This window comes from Dama dama, chromosome 18 (genome assembly GCF_033118175.1).
Source record: "Dama dama isolate Ldn47 chromosome 18, ASM3311817v1, whole genome shotgun sequence".
NCBI classification, from domain to species: Eukaryota; Metazoa; Chordata; class Mammalia; order Artiodactyla; family Cervidae; genus Dama; species Dama dama.
In genome coordinates, this window is record NC_083698.1 from 94,355,383 (window position 1) to 94,382,001 (window position 26,619).

At 42.4% G+C, this 26,619-nt stretch overlaps 1 protein-coding gene and 1 pseudogene across 4 annotated transcripts in view; one reads left to right on the plus strand and one right to left on the minus strand.

Annotated features, from left to right (window-relative positions):
- Nucleotides 1–26,619, minus strand: part of LOC133072513 (solute carrier family 23 member 1-like) — a 59,176-nt gene that overhangs the window by 31,090 nt on the left and 1,467 nt on the right. For all 4 annotated transcript variants that reach the window (XM_061165864.1, XM_061165861.1, XM_061165863.1 and 1 more), the window contains exons 2-4: nucleotides 17,857–17,928; nucleotides 13,146–13,289; nucleotides 10,033–10,190 (exon numbers count right to left, since the gene is read on the minus strand). In XM_061165864.1, coding sequence (XP_061021847.1) covers nucleotides 10,033–10,190; nucleotides 13,146–13,289; nucleotides 17,857–17,928 — 374 coding nt within the window. The remainder of the gene's footprint in view (nucleotides 1–10,032; nucleotides 10,191–13,145; nucleotides 13,290–17,856; nucleotides 17,929–26,619) is intronic.
- LOC133072516 (cytochrome b-c1 complex subunit 7-like) lies at nucleotides 21,046–21,433 on the plus strand (annotated as a pseudogene).

A 26,619-nucleotide genomic window follows, 5' to 3' on the forward strand; every position in this document is an offset into this window, starting at 1 on the left:
ATTATGAAGCTAAGTATCTTGACAGAGAAGGGAAACACACTATACTTATATCATTGCAAAATCCCTTTTGAGCTTTTAAAATGAACACAGATATCTTTGCATATCATATATACCAACAGTATGTAAGACAAGATTTGTGTTTCAGTTTTTTGCTGTAATTCCATATGCACATTTCATTCATTCAACAAATATTTACTGAGGACTTGCTCTGCGGGAAGCACTGGTTGTCAGGCATTGGAAATACCACAGTGAGTGAGACAAAATTCCCACCTATATTCTAGTTACATATTTCCTCGTTAGCCCTTGTACTAACAAACTAATCATTTACAGTAACTCACTCTCAGGGATTCTTTTTTTTTTTCTCAGGGATTCTTTAAACAGTTTACAGTTATACTTATAAACAATTCATCATTGCTATACCACCATGGCCTCAGCCATTTCAGTATTACTGGGTTCCATGAGGGCAGAGAAGTCTATTTTTCTTTTCTATCCCTCCAGGACCGAGGTTAGTATTGCAAAATCTGTCAACATTGGGTTTTCTCATTTCATTTTTTTAGTTTAATAGGCATATAATGAAATCCTGACAAATGTGAATTTGCATTTCATTAAGTCATGAAAGATGTGATTTTATATCTGTTTTTCCTTGTCTATAAACTGTTTTACTCATTACATAGAAATTAGATACTGCCAAAATATATTTAAAACAGTTTCACTGATGGTGAGATTTGTTTTCACTTAAAAAATATTTTCTGTTTTTATATCCCTAACTTAGAACTTATTTAAGAGGATATTTCAAAATTTTCAAGTAGTTCAGCATTTTTCTAGCTCTGTTCATGTTTTTTTTTTTTTTTCAAGATTATTACATGTAGTTGGGATAATGTACTAACATGATAGATGCACTTTTTACCTTTTTTTTTTTTTTTTTGGCTGCACCTCTCAGCTTGCAGAATCTTAGTTCACCCACTAAGGGAACTTGCATCAAAAGCACTAAGTCCTCACCACTGAACCACCAGGGAATTCCCCCTACCTTTTTGTAACTACTAAATACATTTTATGTTCAAGAGCAAGATGAACTGTTTCCATTAATTTACTAGAGTGTATTCCTATGTCCTACCATTAGATTTATACAATGTATCCATAAATTCTTCCTTCGCTCTCCTATACTCAGATCTTCCAATCCCATTTTCCATCCATTCCTGTCCCCCTCCCCACCTTGTTTTATGAGCATTACCACCTTGCTCATACTTCTTATTGATACTCTTTTGACAGAGATCTATGTATATTTCTTGCATTTCTACTAGTTTTTCTTTTATGCACTTTCTTGGTACATGTTTAAGATATATGCATTCAGTATCACTACAAGGCTTTCATTGTTCTTTATACATTTTACCTTTTGTGGTGACTTTAATGTATCTCAGAGCTGCTTTTAATTTCACAATTAATTTCATCTTATTTTAAAAATTGAATTACCTTGAATATGATTCACTATTATTATACATATGCCTTCTAACTCCTTTGTAAACCACAGATTGTTGATTTTTAAAACTCAACATTTTAGAAATAGAAGGGCCATTTGAAGCATATCCAGCCAGGCCTTATCACTTTATAGATAACAGATCTGGAGACCAGGGTCATAGAATTAACCAGGATAAGTCTTAGGTTTTTTCACCACAGCCCTATAACACCAATTAAGAGCATGGTATAGACCAAAGGCAAGTTCAAATATGACTTTGCCTTATCAGCTATGTGACGAAGGCATGTTGCCCAACTTCTGCAAGCCTCCGTGTCCTCTTTGACAAAATATAGTAGTAATCTCCCAAGGAGTAACAGTGAAGATAAAATATATATAAGTGATTAGCACGATGCCTGGGGAAGAGCTCAATAAATAGAATAATCTTCATTATTATTCCCTCTGAAATGTGTGGTTACTTCTGGAAAGGGTCAGTCAGTCAGTTCAGTCACTCAGTCATGTCGACTCTTTGTGACCCCATGGACTATAGCATGGCAGGCTTCCCTGTCCATCATCAACTCCCAGAGCTTGCTCAAACTCATGTCCACCAAGTCGGTGTTACCATCCAACCATCTCATCCTCTGTCATCCTCTTCTCCTGCCTTCAATCTTTCCCAGCATCAGAGTCTTCTCCAATGAGTTGGCTCTTTGCATCAGGTGCTCAAAGTATTGGGGCTTCATCTCCAGCATCAGTCCTTCCAAAGAATATTCAGGGTTGATTTCCTTTAGGATGGACTGGTTTGACCTCCTTGCAGTCCAAGGGACTGTCAAGAGTCATCTCCAACACCACAGTTCAAAGGCATTAGTTCTCTGACACTCAGCCTTCGTTATGGTCCAACTCTCACATCCATACAAGACTACTGGAAAAACCATAGCTTTACTATATGGACCTTTGTTGGCAAAGTAACGTCTCTGCTTTTTAATATGCTATCTATGTTGGTCATAACTTTTCTTCCAAGGAGCAAGCGTCTTTTAATTTCATGGCTGTAAGTCACCATCTGCAGTGATTTTGGAGCCCAAGAAAATAAAGTCTGCCACTGTTTCCACTGTTTTCCCATCTATTTGCCATGAAGTGATGGAACCAGATGACATGATCTTAGTTTTCTGAATGTTGAGTTTTAAGCCAGTTTTTTTCACTCTCCTCTTTCACTTTCATGAAGAGGCTCTTTAGTTCCTCTTCGCTTTCTGCCATAAGGGTGGTGTCATCTGCATATCTGAGGTTATTGATATTTCTCCCGGCAATCTTGGTTACACTTGTGCTTCATCCAACCTGGCATTTCACATCATGTACTTTGCATATAAGTTAAATAAGCAGAGCGATAGTACACAGCCTTTACGTATTCCTTTCCCAATTTGGAACCAGTCCATTGTTCCATATCCTGTTCTAACTGTTACTTCTTGACCTGCATACATGTTTCTCAGGAGGCAGGTCAGGTGATCTGGTATTCCCATCTCTTGAAGAGTTTTCCACAGTTTGTTGTGATCCACACAGTCAAAGGCTTTAGTGTAGTCAATGAAGCAGAAGTAGATGGTTTCCTGGAATTCCCTTGCTTTCTCTATGATCCAGGTAATATTGGCGATATGATCTCTTGTTCCTATGACTTTTCTAAATCCAGCTTGAACATCTGAAAGTTCACAGTTCACATACTGTTGAAGCCTGGTTTCAGTCATATGAGGACTTTCTTCATAGCTCAGTTGGTAAAGAATCCACCTGCAATGCAGGAGACCCTGGTTTGATTCCTGGGTCAGGAAGATCTCCTGGAGAAGGGATAGACTACCTACTCTAGTATTCTTGGGCTTCCCTTGTGGCCCAGCTGGTAAAGAATCCACCTGCAATGTGAGAGACATGGGTTTGATCCCTAGGCTGGGAAGATCCCCTGGAGAAGGGAAAGGCTACCCACTCCTGTATTGTGGTCTGGAGAATTCCATGGACTGTATAGTCCATGGGGTTGCAAAGAGTTGGAAAAGGTATGTATAGCAAAACATTTTCTTAATTTTTCCTCAAATAACAGATGTTATAATATGGGCTTTTTGTTTTGTTTTATTTTAAAGCTGTTGCCTGGCATTCCCATTTCTTGAAGGTTGGTTTTCTAAGATGTGCTTTCTAAGACTCTCCCTTGTCCATTCTCCCCTTCCCTTAACTCTTTAATATCTCATCTGTATGCTCAAGTCTGAAGAACATTCCCCACCATTTTCCTTTACAACAACTTGCAAAATCTACAGTCTCAGGAACGTGCCTTAGAAATTTGATAGGATTGGTATTTTAAGTGGTCAAAGCCACAGATATGTGTCCGTGGGGGTGCTATCAACATCTAAGCTCGTATAGTGTTGTAAAGTTACACAGCATTTTCTCATCCTTATCTCAGGAGTATTGCAAGGTGTGTAGCACAATGCTGCTTTGTCTCTGTATGAGGAACTGGTACTGGGGGAGGTGCCAGTGGCAGGGTCCAACTGGGAAGCGCAGAGCCCTGATCAGAAAGTCTGAGTCACGGGGCCAAATTGTGACAGTATGTTTGTTATAAGAACAATTGATAAGAGGACATGTGGTAAGAACAAACTTCTTACACAGTATATGGTAACGATTACGTGAGTAATTTTTCTCATTTCTTAGTATATATGAATACTTCCATTTGGGCTCATAAAGTAGGAACAGCTAACCTTTTGGAAGTATTGGGAAGTTAAGCTTCAATCCTTCTCCCTGAGTTCTCATGCACTCCATAAAAATAGTATACATGACACTTGTTAAAGACGTTAAGGCAGGCTTTATTCAAGGGGGCTACTACAATGGGATTTAGTAATAGGGGAGAGACATCGGGCTCAACTCCCAATGTGACAAGGAAAGGTGAGAATTTATAGCCAAGGAGGAGGGTGGGGTTCAGTGGATAGAAAAGTACTAAGAGGAAGCATCAGGGTGAAGAGAGGATTCTTGATGAAGACAGGACAAGGTGATCGGACATCACCTGGGGATGATGGAGAATGAGGAACCCAATCAGAGAGTGAGGGTGGATAGTCTGACCTCAAGGACTGAGCAGGATTCTTGCTAAAATTGGACCTTGCAGAAACCAACATGCAAGCTCAAAAGTCAAGCCTAGTTGAACAGTTGTTTATTGGATGTAGCAGTAGGATGATCATAGTCAATCTTGTATGTTAAGACACTATGACTAAATGGATCTCTTCCAGTTAAATAGACTCAGCACAACTTGGGCTTGTACAAAATCCTGCAGCAGAAGGGGGAAGGTTGCATAATACTTTGGAGTTCCTAAAACTACACTGGAAACTAGAAGGCAAGGGAACAATGATTTCAAAATTCTGGAAAAAAAAATTATTTCCAACCTAAAATTCTATATCCAGCCAAGTTATCAATCAAATATGAGAATAGGATCAAGATATTTTCACATATGAAGAGTCTTACAGAATTTATCTCCCATGTGGTCTCTGAGGGAACTACTGTGTAATCATGTTCCACCAAAAAGAAGAGGAAGGCCTGGGATCAAGAGATCTAGACTTGAAAATAGACATGAAGAGAATTGCCAGGATAAGGGTAAAGAGGCATCTCAAGATGAGACATCTAATATACACCAGGAACGTAGCGACTGTTCCAGATGACAGCAAGTCAGAGAGCCCCAGGGGGTAGTCCATCAAGATGAAGCTGATAGCTACCTGATGCGATGAAATTATCAAGAAGAGATTTATACCAATAGGCAGGGAGTTTATCGTTGAAATGAAAATAAACAGAAACTTTAAAGTATTTTTTTAAAGATATTAATTTTAGAGAAAACACGCAGTCATTATAATGTGCAGGCTTCCCTAGTGGCTCAGTGGCAAAAAATCCACCTGCCAAGGCGGGAGACATTGGTTTGATCCCTGGTTTGGGAAGATCCCCTGGAGAAGGAAATGGCAGCCCCCTCCAGTATTCTTGCCTGGGAAATCCCATGGACAGAGGAGCCTGGTGGGCTACAGTCCACGAGGTCTCAAGAGTCAGGCATTACTTAGTGACTAAACAACAACATTATAATGCAAACACTCAATGATGACCTATGCTGGGAGGATGTGATAATAGGAAGATGGAAAATATGCTTCTATGTGGTAGGAGTGAGGGGCTGTGAAAGAAAATGAAATCATAGTCATCCATATTGGCACTTCAGTCGCTAGTGCATAAGACAGAAGTCTTATGCAGGAGACTCAGGGGAAAATAGCTAAATAATCAGCTTGGAGAGATGAGAGTGCTTGCCTCTGCCTAGAAGAAAGGGGAGGGGATAGATCTCCTTCTCTGGTAGGAGAAGGCTGTGTGTCTGTCTTCTTTAAACCCATCACTACCTACTGCCTTGAGAGTGCCTTTGACAGCCACCCACATTGCTCCAGTCCTCCCTTCTGATCTGCCCCACAGATTTGCACACCTATTCTTTTCTTTTTTCTTCTAAGGGCTTTAATGCTGACCGCCACAGGGAAACAGATTGGGAAAACAGAGATAAAAGCAGGTGAAGAGACAAAGGTTGCAGAATCTGGGAGGTTGTCTCAAGCCTGGAGCCGTGAGCCATATCTCCCAGCCCCACTTCCAAGATGGTAATGAGCAGTCTACTGGACTTTTGCTCTCAGGCAAAGTACATCATGCAAAATGCTGGGCTGGATGAAGCACAAGCTGGAATCAAGATTGCCGGGAGAAATATCAATAACCTCAGGTATGCAGATGACACCACCCTTATGGCAGAAAGGGAAGAAGAACTAAAGAGACTCGATGAAAGTGAAAGAGGAGAGTGAAAAAGTTGGCTTAAACCTCAATATTCAGAAAACTAAGATCATGGCATCCGGTCCCATCACTCCATGGCAAATAGATGGGGAAACTGGAAACAGTGACAGACTTTATTTTCTTGGGCTCCAAAATCACTGCAGATGGTGACTGCAGCCATGAAATTAAAAGACGCTTGCTCCTTGGAAGAAGAGCTATGACCAACCTAGACAGCATATTAAAAACCAGAGACATTACTTTGCCAACAAAGTCTGTCTAGTCAAAGCTATGGTTTTTCCGGTAGTCATGTATGGATGTGAGAGGGAGACTATAAAGAAAGTTGAGTGCTGAAGAATTGATGCTTTTGAACTATGGTGTTGGAGAAGATTTTTGAGAGTCCCTTGGACTGCAAGGAGATCCAGCCAGTTCATCCTAAAGGAAATCAGTCCTGAATATTCATTGGAAGGACTGATGCTGAAGTTGAAACTCCAATATATTGGCCACCGGATGAGAAGAACTGACTCATTGGAAAAGATCCTGATGCTGGGAAAGATTGAAGGCGGGAGGTGAAGGGGACAACAGATGATGAGATGGTTGGATGGCATCACCGACTCTATAGTCATGAGTTTGAGTAAGCTCCAGGAGTTGGTAATGGACAGGGAAGCCTGGCATGCTGCAGTCCATGGGATCACAAAGAGTCAGACATGACTGAGTCACTGAACTGAACTGAACTGAACTGAAAGATTCAAAGGGTGTGGGGCTCAAGAAACATGCCCTGATACTTTTCTAAGAAAAAGTTTTAAATGGTTCTTATTTCTCCCAGTTATAAAGCAACACATGGACTCTGAAGAAAAATTAATGGTAAATAAAAATACAAAGCATAAATCAACATAATTCCACAACCCAGAAATAATTTTTAACATCTTGTTCTAATCATTTTTTTTAACCCTTGAGTAGATAAACTTTATCAGCACACATACAATATTGGTACATATCTTTCATATATAATATGTATCACCCAGAAATAACCTTTAACATTTCTTTGATTCTTTTTGCTATCTTTAACTAGATAAATGATTGTCAGTTTACATAAGATGTATTTCTCTCACGGGCTTCCCTGGTGGCTCAGCAGTATAGAATCTGCCTGCAATGCAGAAGACCCAAGTTTGATCCCAGGGTTTGGAAGATCCCCTGGAGAAGGGCATGGCAACCCACTCCAGTATTCTTGCCTGGAGAATCCCAAGGACAGAGGAGCCTAGCGGGCTACAGTCCATAAGGTCACAATGGGACATGACTAAAGCTACTTAGCAAGCACAGAGTTCCAATGGCACATCTGGTGGCTTGTGCGATTTGTCATTGAGGCAAGGGCAAGGTGGCTGCAGACCTCTGGTGATGGGCATGGACTTTCTGCAGAACCTAGCAACAGCTACAGAGCTCGGGCAGATCAGGGCCCAGCTGCAGGCAAGTCCATGGAAGAAAAGGACCCAGGCTGATTTGGGCAAGACTATATAGAAGCCAGATCTGAATGTCTCCACACTTGAGACATTCCCAGGAAAATAAAAAGGGAGATATATCACTTGGAACCACTCCAGAAAAAGAAAATCCTAGGTAAAAATGAATAATTCCAGAAATGGAATTAAGACCCAGAATTACACAGTCAATATTTCATTTCCTTTAGTGGCAGCATTTAAACTTAACGCTTTCTTTTGAAACAAATGGTTACATAAATTCAGAATTGAGCACCTCAGTGGGAAGGGCCTTGGGAGATACACCCAAGACCCTAAAGTCACACCAGGGAGGCAGCCATCCCTCTGCCCAGGGCTGCAGCTGCCTGCCCCACAGTGGGCCCTGCGCTCTTCAGCTCTTATTGGGGAAGCTGTTATTGCCTCTTACCATTCCCTTTGACTATTTAACATGGTTTTAATCATTAACATCTTCTGAAATCTTATTGCAGTATCAGCATTTTTGTTTACAGTCTAAAAAAGTACATAATTAAATACTGTTTATCTGATAACCTGCAATCAAATCTACTAGGCCTTTGATTCACAGGCTATCAGCTAGTTTTATAATTTCTAATGTCTCTAATGAGCTACTGTACTTGTTAGTCTCTAAACAGGAAGGTTATTTCGGGGAAATAATCCCAGGTGTATTCCTGTCCCTACCTTAGTCTAAGACATTAGCATGGCTTTATTTCTTAATTTTATTTCCCTCTTTCTTTGCATGTTTAATTAGGTAAACAGATTCTTTTAACTCTATCTTCTGATTTTGTTATGCCTCTCACAGGGTTTACCAGAAGGCAAGGTCCACAAGCACCCTCAGTACTGAGATTCCAGTTGGAACATAGTACTGTATCATCTTCTCTGTCAACAACACAGGTGTCCACATATTAGAGATGAAAGGACTTACAGATACGACACACTTCAGCTCCCTCATTTTACAGATGAGAACACTGGGTTTTAGAGAGGGTGAATGGCTTGTGCAGGTTCCCACAACACAGAAGCCAGAACTAGAATTCAGGCCCTCAGCTTCCAAGATCAACCTTTTTCCATTATTATAGTGAACACCATCTCAGTTTAAGGCAAGGAGCTCCCCCATCCAGAAGAGCCTTGTGTATGTAACTCTCCACGGGGCGGCCCAGGGGTGGGACCTCCTGGGTGTCCAGGCAGGTGGCTGCAAGGCCTCGCTACTGCAGCACCTGTCACTCCCGGGGTTGATCCTGGGAAGGTAGGAGGGGGCCTGGATTTCAGGGACTTGAGAAACAGACCAGACCAAACCTTAAACCTCTCTCAGTGCTTGGTGGGGGGTTTGGAAGAAATCTTGGCTCTCAGAGATGATGACAAAAGAAGGAAGAGAGAGAAGGGAAATAATCTGACAAAGATGTAGGCTCTAAACCCCTCTCCTCAACAAAAAACGAGAGACCTGGCATATCTCCTGTAAATGACTTGCAAAAGCAGCACTTTGGAAAGAGTCTTTGATTTGATTTAGGCAAGAAGACTAGGTTAGGAAGGAATATTCTCTAGGTACTCTCTACAGGCAGCCTATCTTGGAATAATCAGCCACCTTGTAACAGCCTTCACTTGTAGTTTGATTCAGATAATTGATAAAGGATAAATAAATGATAGAGTAAATCCTGAGTTCTCATCAGAAGGAAATGTTTTTTCTGTTTCTTTAATTTTGTATCTATGTGAGATGATGGATGTTCATTAAATTTACTGCGCTAATCATTTCTTGACGTCTGTAAGTCAAATCCTCATGCTGTCACTTATACAGTGTTGTCTGACAATTACATCTCAATGAAACTGGAAGGAAAAAAAGAATAAATAGTAATTTTTCCTCTCAAGTAATTTTCTCATATGACAGGTTGGGCAGAAGCACATCGTAGGGAATGTTTTCCATCTTCCTCTGCATCTCCAAAACTGGGCACAGACCTGGCACAGATTAGGTCACAAGCAGACTTACAGTGAAGATTCCCTCACTTGTACTGCTCCTTCTAAAGTCCAGGGAGGCGTCCCCACAGTGTGTTCACTGGGAGCCACAAGCCTTGTAGAATTTGCAAAGGTAAAAGGTTTCAAGCACGGCTACCTGTAGCTATTTATATTTCTTTAACCAAGAACTCTGGCTAATGTAGATAGTAAATGTTGGAGCTGGGACTTCAACTCAGGTGCTTACTTCTGATCCTGTGCTCCCTCTGTCATGTCACACCAGCTTTCCAACTCATCTCAGGCTACAGGCCAAGCAAATCTTACTGCTACCCTGGGAGATAAAAGTCAGAATCCATGGGGAGGAGTTTTACCTACCTGATTCCTAAAAATACTTGCAGGAGAGTGCAGATGCCAGAGACAAAGAAAATGGTGCTGATGAGGTAGCTCTGGGTCAGGGGATCATGCTGCAAACACAGGTCCTTGGCCAGGATGAGCGGCACTGCCACAAGCCCCCCTAGGGCCGTGAGGAAGTGCTGTGGGCAGAGCAGAGAGAGGAGACAGACTTAGAGATGCTGTGGCTGCCTACTCCGCCTAATCCTATTCCTCCCACTGGAGGCTCAATCTCTGGTCTCAGAGGAGATCCAGGCAAGTGGCAGGAACTAGGAAGCCCTGGCAGCAAGAAGCAGGGACACAACCAGAAGGTCTGGGCTTCAAAGGCAGGACCCCGGGGCTGAGAACTGCTGTTCTATGCAAGAAACCAAGGTAGAGACACAGTGCAGGAGGATGTAACGGGAACCAAGGAAGTGGCCTTAAGAATAGGAATAAGACAAGAGGCTCATTATTAAAATAAGGCACAAGGTGAGGGCAAGACCATTGACCAGGAAGGCCTGAGCACGTTCTTCAAGACTGATTATACATTAGGTCACAAAACAGCATCAGGAAACTTAAGACGACTGAAATCAAACCAACAATCTTTTCTGTCTGCGATGGTCTGAAACTGGAAATCAATAAGAGGAAGGAAACTGGACACAAATTGGTGGAAATTAAGAAACACACTCCTGAACAACCAATGGGTCAAAGAAGAAATCAAAAGGGAAATAAAACATAACTTAAGACAAATGAAAATGGAAATACAACATACCAAAACTAATGGGATGCAGCAAAAGCAGTTCTAAGAGGACAGTTTATAACAATGTATACTTACATTAAGAAAGAAAAAAGGTCTCAAATAAACAACTTAACTTTATTTCTCAAAGAACTAGAAAAGGAAGAACAAATTGAGTCTCAAGTTTGAAGAAGAGAGGGAAAAAATGCAGATCAGAACAGAAATAAATGAAATGAAAAACCATAGAAAAAATAAACAAAACTAGAGCTTTTTTAAGATAAGCAAACCCTTAGCTAAACTCAGAAAAAAAGGAGAGAGGACTCAAATAAAATGAGACATGATACAATAGAAATACAAAGTATCATAAAACAATAGTAACATTACACACCAAGAAATTAGATAATCTAGAAGAAATGGATAGATTACTAGAAACATGCAACTTGCCAAGACTGAATCATGAAGAAATAGAAAATCTGAACAGACCAATGACTAGTGAGGCGACTAAAACAGTAATCAAAATTTCCCAACAAAGAAAAGCCCAAGACCAGATGGTTTCACTGGCAAATTCTATCAAATATCTAAAGAAGAATCAACACCAAGCCTTCCCAAACTCCTCCAAAAAATTTAAGAGGAGGGAACACTCTCAAACTCATTTTACAATCCAGCATAACCCTGATGGGGTTGTGGCTCAGACCGTAAGGAATCTGCCTGCAATGCAGGAGACCCAGGTTTGATCCCTGGATTGGGAGGATCCCCTGGAGAAGGAAATGGCAAGCGACTCCAGTTTCTTGCCTGGAAAATCCCATGGACAGAGGAGCCTAGCAGGTTACAGTCCATGGGGTCGCAAGGAGTCAGACACAACTGAGCGACTTTCACATAACCCTGATTCCAAAGCAAGATAAGGACCCTACGAGGAAAGAAAATTACAGGCCAGTATCCCTCATGGATATAGATGCAAAAATGCTCAATGAAATTCTAGCAAACAGCATTCTACAGTACATTAAAAGGGTCATATGACATGATTAAGTAGGATTTTTATCCCTGGAATGTTAAATATATACAAATCAATAAATATGATACACCATATTAATAAAATGAAAGATAAAAATTATATCACCCCAACGGATGCAGAAAAAAAATTTGACAAAATTCAACACCCTTTCACAATAAAGTATCTGCATTGTCCATTTTATTGGCTCACAATAATATTTTTAAAAATAGTAAGACATTTGTTTCTCTTCTTTTGTGGAAAAGCACAAGGAAGCAAACAAAAAAGTATATCCCACCCCTGATATTCCACAATGAACATTTTGGGATTAAAATGAAAACAAATCCATGTATGAGATTCAAGCTACAAAAAGTTACAAAACAAATAGTGAAAGTTGAAAGCTACTTTCCTTTTTCTAGTTCCTCAACCCAAGGTTAAATACCTCTATTAGTTTCTTATGATTCCTTCAAGACATGCAAAAATTACTACATATACTTATTTCTGCTGTTCTCTCTTTTTGTTAGTCTTTAACATAAAAAAGATCACACTATACACAGTTATTTACTTGACTTTTTTCACTTAATCTATGTTGGTGATCATTTTTTAACTGCAAGGTAAATATATCTTTCTCTTTCTAACAGCTACATTAAAAAACTATTTGTTAGAATATGCCAGAGTTCTCTAAGATGGATATTTTGGGGGTGTTTCTGGGTTTTGCTTGTTGTTGTGATTTTATGATTAATCAATAGAACATCTTTGTACTTATCTTAACAAGTCTTGCCAGCATATCTAGAGAGAAATTGTTTAAAAAAATTTTTTTTTTAATTTGGCCATGCCACATAATTTGTGGGAACTTAGTTCCTCCACCAGGGATTGAACCCATGCCTTGGCAGTGAAATGATGGACTCCTAACCACTGGACCACTGGGGAATTCTTTACAGAGAAATTCTTAAGCATTAGAGCCTGGGTTAAATAACATGTGTTTTACCAGTAAATAGAAAAGTTGCACCAGATAACATTCCAACAAGTGTTTGACATATGCTTGTTTTCCAATATTCCCCAAGCACTGGTTATCAAACATTTCAGTTGTTTCCAAACAAATTATAATTGGTATCTTGGGGAAAAAAAAACACCTCACAATGGCCCAGTTGGTGTCCTTGATGTGACCTAGTAGCTTAACATGGGGGAGAAACTTCCCCTAACTCCCTGCCCCCATCCCCAAACTCCTTGGGAGAAAAGAGAGCCTGGAGGAGCCTTGGGTCCCCGAAAGGTTCACAATATGGAAGCCAAGAACATAAGCAACTGAAGTTAGATCTTGACTAATTTGATCCGTGTGTGTTGATGCGCCTTTTGAGACAGAGCCTCCTTGCACCCAATGCTTCTGTGTGGCCTTACCTGGATCCCCAAGAAGATGCAGAGATACCATGGTGGGATATCCAGGATGCCATAAGCCAGGTGGCTGCTGCTGGGAGTCTTGAGCTGGCCATCCTTCTTCCTGCCTTTGTCACTTTCATCGGAGCTGAGCACACCATCACCCCTCTGGTGGGAAAAAGACAAAAACACGTTTGAGCATTTCAAGAAGAATCAAGTGCATTTTGATGCCAAAAGCCTGGCCTCTATGTACCAGTGTCAAATCAAATCTCGGAGACAGAGTTTTGGATGAAGTAGAAAAGAATAGCTTATTGCTTTGCCAGGCAAAGGGGAACACAGTGGCTCCTGCCCTCGATAACCGTTTGTCTCCACCCAGAGGGATTTGGTGAGAAGTTTTATAGCAACAGCTCAAGCGTGGGGCTGCTAATAAGATTAGGCCGTGTACAGTTCAGTTCAGTTGCTCAGTTGTGTTCAACTCTCTGTGACCCCATGGGCTGCAGTGCCAGGCCTCCCTGTCCATCACCAGCTCCCAGAGCTTACTCAAACTCATGTCCATCGAGTTGATGATGCCATCCAACCATTTCATCCTCTGTCATCCCCTTCACCTCCCGCCTTCAATCTTTCCCAGCATCAAGGTATTTTCAAATGACTCAGTTCTTCCCATTAAGTGGCCAAAGTACTGGAGTTTCAGCTTCAGCATCAGTCCTTCCAATGAACATTCAGGATTGATTTCCTTAAGGATGGACTGGCTGGATCTCCTTGAAGCCCAAGAGACACTCAAGAGTCTTCTCCAACACCACAGTTCAAAAGCATCAATTCTTCGGTGCTCAGCTTTCTTTATAGTCCAACTCTCACATCCATACATGACTACTGGAAAAACCATAGCTTTGACTAGATAGAACTTTGTTGGCAAAGTAATGTCTCTGCTTTTTAATATGCTGTCTAGGTTGGTCATAGCTTTTCTTCCAAGGAGCAAGCGTCTTTTAATGTCATGGTTGCTGTCACCATCTGCAGTGATTTTGGAGCCCCCCCCCTAAAAAAAAAAGTCAGCCACTGTTTCCATTGCTTCCCCATCTATTTGCCATGAAGTGATGAGACTGGATGCCATGATCTTAGTTTTCCGAATGTTGAGTTTTAAGCCAACTTTTTCACTCTCCTCCTTCACTTTCATCAGAAGGCTGTTTAGTTCTTCTTCACTTTCTGACATAAGGGTGGTGTCATCTGCATATCTGAGGTTATTGATATTTTCCCTGGCAATCTTGATTCTAGCTTGTGCTTCATCCAGCCCAGTGTTTCACATGATGTACTCTGCACATAAGCTAAATAAGAAAGGTGACAATATACAGCCTTGACGTACTCGTTTTCCTATTTGGAACCAGTCTGTTGTTCCATGTCCAGGTCTAACTGTTGCTTCCTGACCTGCATACAGATTTCTCAGGAGGCAGGTCAGATGGTCTGGTATTCCCATCTCTTGAAGAATTTTCCACAGTTTGTTGTGATCCACACAGTCAAAGGCTTTGGCATAGTCAAAAAAGCAGATGTTTTTCTGGAACTCTGTTGTTTTTTCGATGATCCAACGGTTGTTGGCAATTTGATCTCTGGTTCCTCTGCCTTTTCTAAAACCAGCTTGAACATATGGAAGTTCATGGTTCATGTACTTTTAAAGCCTGGCTTGGAGAATTTTGAGCATCACTTTGCTAGTGTGTGAGATAAGTGCAATTGTGCGGTAGTTTGAGCATTCTTTGGCATTGGCTTTCTTTGGGATTGGAATGAAAACTGATATTTTCCAGTCCTGTGGCCACTGCTGAGTTTTCCAAATTTGCTGGCATATTGAGTGCAGCACTTTACAGCATCATCTTTTAGGATTTGAAATAGCTCAACTGGAATTCCATCACCTCCACTAGCTTTGTTTGTAGTGATGCTTCCTAAGGCCCACTTGACTTCACATTCCAGGATGTCTGGCTCTAGGTGAGTGATCACACCATCATGATTACCTGGGTCATGAAGATCTTTTTTGTATAGTTCTTCTGTGTATTCTTGCCACCTCTTCTTAATATCTTCTGCTTCTGTTAGGTCCCTACCATTTCTGTCCTTTATTGTGCCCATCTTTGCATGAAATGTTCCCTTGGTAGCTCTAATTTTCTTGAAGAGATCTCTAGTCTTTCCCATTCTATTGCTTTCCTCTACTTCTTTGCATTGATCACTGAGGAAGGCTTTCTTATCTCTCCCTGTTATTCTTTGGAACTCTGCATTTAAATGGGTATATTTTTCCTTTTCTCCTTTGCCTTTCATTTCTCTTTTCACAGCTATTTGTAAGGCCTCCTCAGACAACCATTTTGCCCTTTTGCATTTCTTTTTCTTGAGGATGGTCTTGATCCCTGCCTCCTGTATAATGTCACAAACCTGCATCCATAGTTCTTCAGGCACTCTATCAGATCTAATCCCTTGACTCTATTTCTCATTTCCACTGTAAGGGATTTGATTTAGGTCATATCTGAATGGTCTAGTGGTTTTCCCTACTTTCTTCAATTTAAGTCTGAATTTGGCAATAAGGATTTCATGATCTAAGCCACAGTCAGCTCCTGGTCTTGTTTTTGCTGACTGTATAGAACTTCTCCTTCTTTGGCTGCAAAGAATATAATCAATCTGATTTCAGTGTTGACCATCTGGTGATGTCCATGTGTAGAGTCGTCTCTGTGTTGTTGGAAGAAGATGTTTGCTATGACACAGAAAACTAACCAATCTGGTCACATGAACTACAGCCTTGTCTAACTCAATGAAACTATCAGCCATTGCCATGTAGGCCTACCCAAGACAGACAGATCATGGTGGACAGTTCTGACAAAACATGGTCTACTGGAGAAAGGAATGCCAAACTACTTCAATATTCTTGCCTTGAGAACCCCGTGAACAGTATGAAAAGGCAAAAAGATAGGACACTGAAAGAGAAACCCTCCAGGCTGGTAGGTGCCCAATATGCTACTGGAGATCAGTGGAGAACTAACTCCAGAAAGAATGAAGAGATGGAGCCAAAGCAACAACAACACCCAGTTGTGGATGGGACTGGTGATGGAAGTAAAGTCCGATTCTGTAAAGAGCAATATTGCATAGGAACCTGAAATGTTAGGTCCATGAATCAAGGCAAATTGGAAGTGGTTAAACAGGAGATGATAAGAGTGAACATCAATAGTTTAGGGATCAGCGAACTAAAATGGACTGGAATGGGTGAATTTAACTCAGATGACCATTATATATACTACTGTGGGCAAGAATCCCTTAGACGAAATGCAGTAGGAATCATAGTCAACAAAAGAGTCTGAAATGCAGTACCTGGATACAATCTCAAAAATGACAGAATGATCTCAGTTCATTTCCAAGGCAAACCATTCAATATCATGGTAATCCAAGTCTGTGCCCCAACCAGTAATGCTGAAGAAGCTGAAGTTGAATGGTTCTATGAAGACCTACAAGACCTTCTAGAACTAACACCCAAAAAAGATGTCCTTTTCATTATAGGGGACTGGAATGCAAAAGTAGGAAGTCAAGGAACACCTGGAGTAACAGGTAAATTTGGCCTTGGAATATGGAATGAAGCAGAGCAAAGGCTAATAGAGTTTTGCCAAGAGAACATGCTGGTCCAGCAAACACCCTCTTCCGACAACACAAGAGAAGACTGTGTGCAGGGCACTGCTTTAATCTGCTCTCAGGTAATCTGATGAGAACCTTGTTCTTGGGCTTCCCTGGTAGCTCAGACAGTAAAGAATCCACCTACAATGCAGGAGACCCAGCTTTGATCCCTGAGTTGGGAAGATCCCCTGGAGAAGGGAATGGCTACCCATTACAGTATTCTTGCCTGGAGAATTCCATGGACACAGGAGCCTGGTGGTCTAAAGCCCATAGGGTTGCAAAGAGTCGGATATGACTGAGTGACTAACACACACGATCTTATGAGTTTGAGGTTCCTTTAATCTGGAATGAAGAATGGTGACACCTTCCTCTTTAAAAAAACTAGGAATAAAACCACCATATGACCCAGCAATCCCACTCCTAGGCATATACCCTGAGGAAACCAAAATTGAAAAAGACACATGTATCCCATTGTTCATCGCAGCGCTATTTACAATAGCTAGAACATGGAAGCAACCTAGATGTCCATCGACAGATGAATGAATAAAGAAGTTGTGGTACATATTCACAATAGAATATTACTCAGCCATAAAAAGGAATGCATTTGAGTCAGTTCTAATGAGGTGGATGAACCTAGAGCCTATTATACAGAGTGAAGTAAGTCAGAAAGAGAAAGATAAATATCATATGCTGCTGCTAAGTCACTTCAGTCGTGTCCGACTCTGTGTGAACCCATAATTGGCAGCCCACCAGGCTCCCCTGGCCCTGGGATTCTCAAGGCAAGAACACTGGAGTGGGTTGCCATTTCCTTCCCCAATGCATGAAAGTGAAAAGTGAAAGTGAAGTCGCGCAGTCGTGTCTGACTCTTAGCTACCCCATGGACTGCAGCCTACCAGGCTCCTCTGTCCATGGGATTTTCCAGGCAAGAGTACTAGTACTGGAGTGGGTATATACCAACGAATATATACAGAATCTAGAAAGATGGTACTGAAGAATTTATTTGCAGGGCAGCAATAGAGAAACAGACAGAGAGAATAGGCTTATGGATATGGGAAGAGGGGAGGAGAGGTGAGATATATGGAGCAAGTAACAAGGAAACTTACATTACCATATGTAAAATAGATAGCCATGGGAATTTGCTGTATGTCTCAGGAAGCTCGAACAGGGGCTCTGTATTAACCTAGAGGGGTGGGATAGGGAGGAAGATGGGAGGGAGGTTCAGAGGGAGCAGATATATATATACCTATGGCTGATTCATATTGAGGTTTGACAGAAAACAACAAAATTCTGTAAAGCAATTATCCTGCAATTAAAACAAACAAATAAATAAAAAGAATGGTGACATCTTCTATTTATTGGGGGTTTTAGTCCTTTTGTTATTGCTGTTCAGTAGCTAAGTCATGTCCCACTCTTTGTGAACCCATGCACTGCAGCACGACAGTCTTCCCTGTCCTTCACTATCTCCTAGACTTTGATCAAATTCATATCCATTGAGTCAGTGATGCTATCTAACCCTCTCATCCTCTGTCATCCTCTTCTCCTTTTGCCATCAATCTTTTCCACCATCAGTGTCCTTTCCAGTGATTGGGCTCTTTGCATCAAAAGGCCAGAGTATTGGAGCTTCAGCATCAGTCCTTCCAATTCATATTCAGGATTGATTTCTTTTAGGATTGACTGGTTTGATCTCCTTGCAGTCCAAGGGACTCTCAAGAGTCTTCTCCAGCATCACAACTTGAAAGCATCAATTCTTTGGCACTCAGCCTTCTTTGTGGTCTAACTCTCACATCCATACATGACTACTGGAAAAACCATAGCTTTGACTACATGGACCTTTGTTGGCAAAGTGATATCTCTTCTTTTTAACATGCTGCCTAGGCTTGTCATAGCTTTCCCAAGGAGCAAATGTCTTTTAATTTCATGGCTGCAGTCACCATGCACAGTGATTTTGGTGCCCAAGAAAATAAAGTCTGTCACTGCTTCTACTTTAGTTCTTTAAAGAGCTTGAAAGATACTGTTTTATCTCTTGAGGTGGAACCAGGACCCTGCCCAAAGCCTGCACTATTGTTTCCTGGCTGCTCTCTGTTATCTCTGAATCCCCTCCTTTCCCTGGTTAGCAACTGTTTGAATCTACCCTTTGGGACTCAGGGAAGGTCATGGAGGCTGCAGTCTGTTCCCCACAAACAAGGAACAAGGGACATGGAAAGGCTTCTGTGCCCAGGAGCCCCAGAGGCTCCTGTTTAGTTTCACTTTCTTATTACAACCAGACAGATAGACAGCTTTCTAGAGGCAAGAACAATGGTATTGTGATATATGCTGGCCAGCTTGTGGTTTCTAGATTCAGACTCAAAAGACCAGTGACTTTTTATATTACACATCTGCAGCAAGCCCTAACAGAAAATAAACTTTGTGGAAGAACGAATGGGGATCAACTCCATGGTCAGGAAATGGGCAGAGGAATTCCTTGATGATTCATTTAGTGGTTAGGACTTCATGTTTTCACTGCCAAGGGCTTGGGTTCAATCCTTTGTCTGAGAACTAAGATCCCACATGGTGTAGCCAAAAAAAAAAAAAGAAAGAAAAGTGGGCTTCTCAAGAAAAAGTGCAAGGAAATAGGGATTCTGACCCAGATGGTGTAGCTGCCAGTGTTTATGCTCCCACAGGCCAGCCCTGTGCCAAAGCCCTTCTCATAATGTGTTTATTACAATGGACTATTTCCTTATCCATCTTTTCTGCTGAGTTCCTAGAATGCATTCACTGTGTCTTACTCTCCTTTGTTGTCGCAGCTTCTAGAACAACCACAATGCTCAGTGTAGACTGTGTAAATGGCGGAATGAATGGATATAACACAAATGTAAATAAGTGTGGAGCATATAGAATGTTCTAGGGTCAATAGCCAGAGAAGGCAATGGCACCCCACTCCAGTACTCTTGCCTGGAAAAATCCCATGGACAAAGGAGCCTGGTAGGTTGCAGTCCATGAGGTTGCTAAGAGTCGGACACGACTGAGTGACTTCACTTTCACTTTTCACTTTGATGCATTGGAGAAGGAAATGGCAACCCACTCCAGTGTTCTTGCCTGGAGAATCCCAAGGACAGGGGAGCCTGGTGGGCTGCCGTCTATGGGGTCACACAGAGTCAGACATGACTGAAGTGACTTAGCAGCAGCAGTAGCAGCAGGGTCAATAGCCAAGTTACATTCCTTTAAGGTTACTCCAAATTAACTTCAAATCATAAACTCTCTCCTCCAATTTATTGGCTATATAGTTTACCAAACTTGGGCAAATTATTAACATGTATAAGCCTTATTTTTCTGATCTGTGTAACAAAAATGTTAATAACACCTACTTCATAGATGAAAAATTTAAATTGGAACATGAAGAAATGGGGAGATGTTGCTCAAGGGATACAAACAAATAGTTTAACATGAATAGGTTCTGGGAAACCAATGTACAGTGTGGTGATTATAGTTAATAATTGTATTGTATATTTGAAAGTTGCTAAGAGAGTAAATCCTAAATGTTCTCAGCACAAAAGAGAAGTAGTGACTGCATGATGTGATGGAGGTGCTAACTACTAATAACTGCTGCTAACTCACTAAGTCACTTCAGTTGTGTCCGACTCTTTGAGACCCCACGGGCCATAGCCTGCCAGGTTTCTCTGTCCATGGGATTCTCCAAGCAAGAATATTGGAGTGGGTAGCCATGCCCTCCTCCAGGGGACCTACCCCGCCCAGGGATCAAACCCAAATCTTTTAAGTCTCCTGCATTGACAGGTGGTTCTTGACCACTAGCAACACCTAGGAATCTACTAATAACTGCTATGGCAGAGACATTACTTTGTCAACAAAGGTCTGTCTAGTCAAGGCTATGGTTTCTCCAGGGGTCATGTTTGGATGTGAGAGTTGGGCTATTAAGAAAGCTGAGCACTGAAGAATTGATGCTTTTGAACTGTGGTGTTGGAGAAGACTCTTGAGAGTCCCTTGGACTGCAAGGAGATCCATCCAGTCCATCCTAAAGGAGATCAGTCCTGAATCTTCATTGAAAGGACTGATGCTGAAGCTGAAACTCCAATTCTTTGGCCACCTGATGTGAAGAGCTGACTCATTTGAAAAGACCCTGATGCTGGGAAAGATTGAGGGCAGGAGGAGAAGGGGATGACAGAGGATGAGATGGTTGGATGGCATCACCGACTCGATGGACATGGGTTTGGGTAGACTCCGGGAGTTGGTGATGGACAGGGAGGCCTGGCATGCTGCGGTTCATGGGGTCACAAAGAGTCAGACACAGTGTCAGGTCAACATGGCGGGCTGGCCAGCTGTTTCAGCATCAAGCAGGTGGCTGGAGGGTATCGAAATGGCGTTACAATGCTGTCAGGTTCAATGAACTGGGCTTCATGCGAGATGACACAATATATGAGAATGACGATGTAGAAGAAGCCATAAGAAGGCTTCCTGAGAACCTTTATAATGACAGAGTGTTTCACATTAAGAGAGCACTGGACCTCAGCATGAGGCAGCAGATCCTGCCTAAAGAGTAGTGGACAAAATATGAGGAGGATAAATTCTAACTTGAACCGTATCTGAAAGAGGTTATTCAGGAAAGAAAAGAGAGAGAAGAATGGGCAAAGAAATAATTTAGTAGTCTAAATCTGTGGGTACAGCTGTTCTCAAGTATTTTTATGAAGTTGGTTAAATGTGAAATGTACAATGTAGAACTATTTGGGCTGTAAATGTATTACTTTAAATAAATACCATAATTATTGTTGGAAAAAAAAAGAGTCAGACATGACTGAGTGACTGAATTGATGGTGGTAATCATTTTGCAGCATATAGTTGTATCAGGTCAATGTCTCAGACACTTTAAACTTACACAATGTTATATGTCAATGACGTCTAATAAACCTGGGGAAAAAACAGAGCATGAAGCACATAGTTCTCTGCCCTGCACAGTGAGCCTGCCCAGTAAATATATTATTTGCTATAACTATGATAAACTTCTGGTCCCATGTTTCAAAGGCTTTTAACTCACACTTGAGTGACATTCGGGCAGCTATAGGTGAGAGGAACAGGAAAACAATGTCTTCAGTGTGGCCAGAGGGGGGTAAGGCCACCAGCATGAAGATCAGGCAATTGGGTGACAAGCCCCAGCAGGGTCCTGGACCCTGGTCAGACCACAGAAGAAGAGCAGGGTCTGCCTATTGGCACAGCCAGGGTGCCCTGAAAATAGTGTGGGCTTCTCACAGAGCAGTTCTGGAGAAGACATTAAAGGCACCTATACCAACACCAACCTCCATGGTCAAGCACCCTTTACTCCAGCACAGCCTCAAAGAACAACTTCTGAACTGAAGCTGCACTATGACTCCTGGGAATGCTAATCACTTCAATGCTATGGGCTCCTCCTATAGAAGAAATCTGCTATTTTTTGTGACTATATTGATATAAAGATATATTATTATATACTAAAATTTTTCTCTTTCATCTAAAACTTATTATTTTTTTCCTTCTGATTTTGAAAGAAATGGGAGCAAAATTGTGGGCACAGACACCATGGCTGCTCTCCCTAAGGATCAGTGGCCCTGCTCTGGAGAAGGAGGAGAAGCCGATGAGTGGAGGGCAAGGGGTCACCAGTTGCTTTGAAGTGGAGAGAAGCAAGAAAGTCACCAGTTCAAGAACTGGGTGTTTGTCCCCTACCACTTCCAGGACAGCACTGGTCCCTGCTGCTGCTACTGCTGCTCCTAAGTCGCTTCAGTCGTGTCTGACTCTGTGCGACCCCATAGACGGCCCTAGGGAACATTATATTCTAAGACAGGGTTTCTCAACCTCAGCACCATTGCCATTTTGGACAGGATAATTCTTCCTTGTGTTGTATGTGTACATGGCAGGGGTTGGGGCTATATCATGCACCCCAGGATATTTAGTAGCATCTTTGACCTGACCCACTAGATGCCAGTGGCAAGCCCCTGCCCTCACCTTCAGTTGTAACAACCCAAAATGACTCCAGACATTGCCAAATGTCACCAGTAGGGTAAAAATCACCCCCAGTTAAGGACTACCATTTTAAGAGTATTGTTCAGATCCCACCAGGGAAGCTGCAACTAAGGACAGTTCTGTCTGAAGTGGGGAGTGGGTGGGATGGATGTGCTATCTCCACGTGGAGATAGAGGAAGCCAGTCCTCCTCTTCCGTGGGATGGAGCACTGGCAAACCAGATCTCAACTCCTTCCCAGTAGGTGGGGGCCCCATCACTGGCGATGGAGAAAATATCCCAGGGCACTGAGGTCCAGGCAGTGGGAGGAGCTCAGGGCTGCGTCAGGCTTGCAGAGAGTGGGTGGACTGAGTCAGCCACAACACAGGTCTGCAGAGTCACCCTGTTCTTGGGGCTCAGTGCAGCATTTGCCCATGAATATATTATTTAGTTTCTGAAACTTAAATGTAAGAGTTTTGCTTCTACTCATCTATTCAGCAACGCCTGGAAGCATGCCTCCCAAACCTGCTCCAGGAAGCCTTCCCTGACTTCTCTCCACTCCTGCCTCAGACTACAGCCCCAGGCATGCCTCACAGCCATAAAACACGTTTCCTCATTTAAAAGTCCATAAAGTCTCATAACTTCTCTACTCCATCGCTAGCACAGAGTTAGTGCTCACAGCACAATCTGTTGAGTGAGAAAATAAATAAATGAACACATGTATAAATTAATGACCATGAAGATTCTCTCATCAACTTTTAAAAATAAATCCATAACTGGTGAGAACTCTTTGGAAACATTATGCTGATCTATTTGGATTCCTGAAAAGAAGGCTGTACTGATGCAGCTTTGGTATTTGGGTTGGATGTGAAAGAAGGGTGGTTTTGCCTAAGCAGATCAAGGCCAAGCCAAAGATAGCCTGGAGGATGCCCGAGGGAACTCCGGAGCACTTACCGCGAGGTTTCAGTGACCGCGTGGTGCAGTCAATAGGCACAGCAGCAGAAGAACCTGCTGAAGAAAAGAGGAGGGGCAGAAGAAAAAAGAGTGGCTGTTGATTGGCTGGCTGGTTGATTGACGCTGCGGAGGCTACACAGAACAACAGAGCGCGCAGTTTGAACTGGGGCCGCGGTGGTCTGTCCGTCCCCTGCTTGGCAGCCATTAGCACATCACTGCTCAGACGGTCAAGCGTCTGCCTACAATGAGGGAGACCCGGGTTCGATCCCTGGGTCGGGAAGATCCCCTGGAGAAGGAAATGGCAACCCACTCCAGTATTCTTGCCTGGAAAATCCCATGGACTGAGGAGCCTGGTGGGTTACAGTCCATGGGGTCGCAAAGAGTCCGACAGGACTGAGCGACTTCACTTTCACTTTCCCCTCTCTCAGACTCCGTGTCCCCTTCTGACTCTGGGAGGGTTGCAAAAATGCTCAAAAGTGTATGTGGCTTCCCGTTATGTGTGCCTGTGAATGAGCTCACACGACTCGGGCAGGTACAGCTCTAGCAAACTCACCTCATACTTTCTCCCAAGACCCCTTGGAATTCTCAGAAAGGCGAAGGGGCGGGGGGTGGGGGGAGGGTAGGGGGGGACAGTAGGGAGGATGTTAGTTTGGGGCCTCCCCCCCCCCCCATTTAGGAGTCAATGAATGACTCAGGACTTCCCTGGTGGTCCCCTGGTTAAGATTGCCTTCCAATGCAGGGAGTGAGGGTTTGATCCCAGGGCAGGGAGCTAAGATCCTACATGACCAGTGACCAAAACAACAAAACATGAAACAGAAGTATTGTAACAAATTCAATAAAGACTTTGAAATTGGTCCACATCAGAAAAAAATCTTTAAAAAAAAAAAAAGTCAATGACTCAAAGAGTGTTCTCAGCCTGATGACTCCGAATATTCTAAGTTTTGTCTGGATATCAATCTGGATCTGATGAGGTTATGGAAACCACTTCTGTAATTGCTTTACAACACTTTTCTGGGAAATTGTCCTTGTATGAGGCTCAACATGGAAAAAAAAATTAGAACTTAAGAGTGGAGAAAAGCTCTCTTCCTTGAGAACAGCTGGTTCCTCACTCTGATAAGAGTGTGACTTCTGTGAAACATGTCAGCTATGGCTGGTAGAAAGCACACGGCCTGATCAAAATACGTCTTTTGCTGTAAAGCACTTTGTGTCACTTACAGAAAGTGCTGGGGCAAAAGTAAAATAAGCAGGTACACAGTGGGCTAAGATTCCTGTGTGTCAGAGATGAGTCACTAGCATATTAAAGATATACATGGAAACGTGACGTCCCAGAGATATTGTAGAGCAGGGGCTTCCCAGATGGAGGTGGAAAAAGCCCCACCTCAGTACATATCCAGATGAGGGAAGTGACTTTATCCCAGGGAAATCCCTGGTCAGTAAAATTTTGTAACTCTCAGGCTTCCCTGGTGGCCCAGGGGTTAGGATTCTGAGCTCTCAATGTAGGGGGTCCAGGTTCAATCCTTGGCCAGGGAACTAGATTCCACATGCCTCAACCAAGAGTTCACATGCTGCAACTAAGACCTGGTATGGCCAAATAAATAATTTGTTTTTAAGTCTCTGACTCATAGTGGCAGAAGAATGCCTCCAAGCCCCTTTTTGAAGGAAGAATAAACTCTTAATGAAGTTTCCCCATGAGTCAGCACTGGTATGAGAAGATGGGCCACAAGCTTTTCTTCTGATTGGAAGAGTCTATCAGCTCAACACATGGGCTGTAATTTCACAAAAACACTTGCTCAAAGAGGCATTCGTTGAGGTGTGGCATTTTATAGCGCTTTACAGTTTGCAAAGAGCTTCCAGTGCATTCTCTCGTTGGATTCTCACAACCCAGTTTCCAGAGAGGAGACTGAGGCTCAGTGAGATTACACGGCTTGTCCCAGGTCCCCTTGTAAATGGGAGAATGGAACTCTCCTCTCCTGGTCGAGGGCAGTTGCTGGCATGCATTCCTGTGTGTTCAGGGACAGCCTGTTGTCTCCCTGGAGCAGAGCAGGAGGAGACTGACACAGGGGGAACAGCAGTGGGAAGGAGGATTCCTGGGGGGAAACGAATCCCTTGGCCCTCTGACTCCATCCATCTCCCACACAGCCTCCCACTCCTCAACTTGCCCCCTAGGTTTGTTTCCTAACACTTCCAGTCAACTGACTCTAGCCATTGGGATTGTCCAGGTCTCTCCAAACATGGCTGGGAATCTGTCTTCCCCATGTTTATATCCCTAGAATGTTCTAACAAAGCAATATGCACAGGAAAACCAAAACATCTCAGAAAAGTGGCCTTTTAATCTGGGTGCTGAGATCGAGGCTTTGAGGAAAATGAAAAGACAGTTCACTGAATAAAGATAGATATGTGCCCAGACCCTACCACTCCCTACTGGCCTCAGGTATGCTAAAGATGTGGAAAACATCACAGCTTTCAGAAATAGAGTCTTCAGCTTATTTCCCAAGTTGGGTTTTTTTTTTTTTTTTTTTTTGCGTCTATGAGATGGTAACAGAGTGTTTAAAAAAAATTTTAAAGGTCCAAAATGGAGTAACTAATGCTAAGCCCATATCAGCCAACCAAGACATAATACCTAACCTAATTAATTGCATGCAGTTTTGGTCTCTTACAGGAATGTAACCTTTTGCTAGTCCGTCTCGAATTATCTGGTCAGAACTAATGAAGTGATCTGCCTGGTAGACGGCTGCTTTTCAGGAAAGTGACTTGGCCTGAAACAATCCACTCTTTGATAGAATAACTTTGCCATGCCTCCTTCTGCCTATAAAACTCCTCCATTTGGTACAGCTCCTCAAAGCTCCCATCTATCTTCTATGATGGTATGCTGTCCATTTCATGAATCACTGAATAAAGCCAATTAGAGTGGACTTCCCTGGCAGTCAAGTGGTTAAGATACCACACTGTCTGTGCA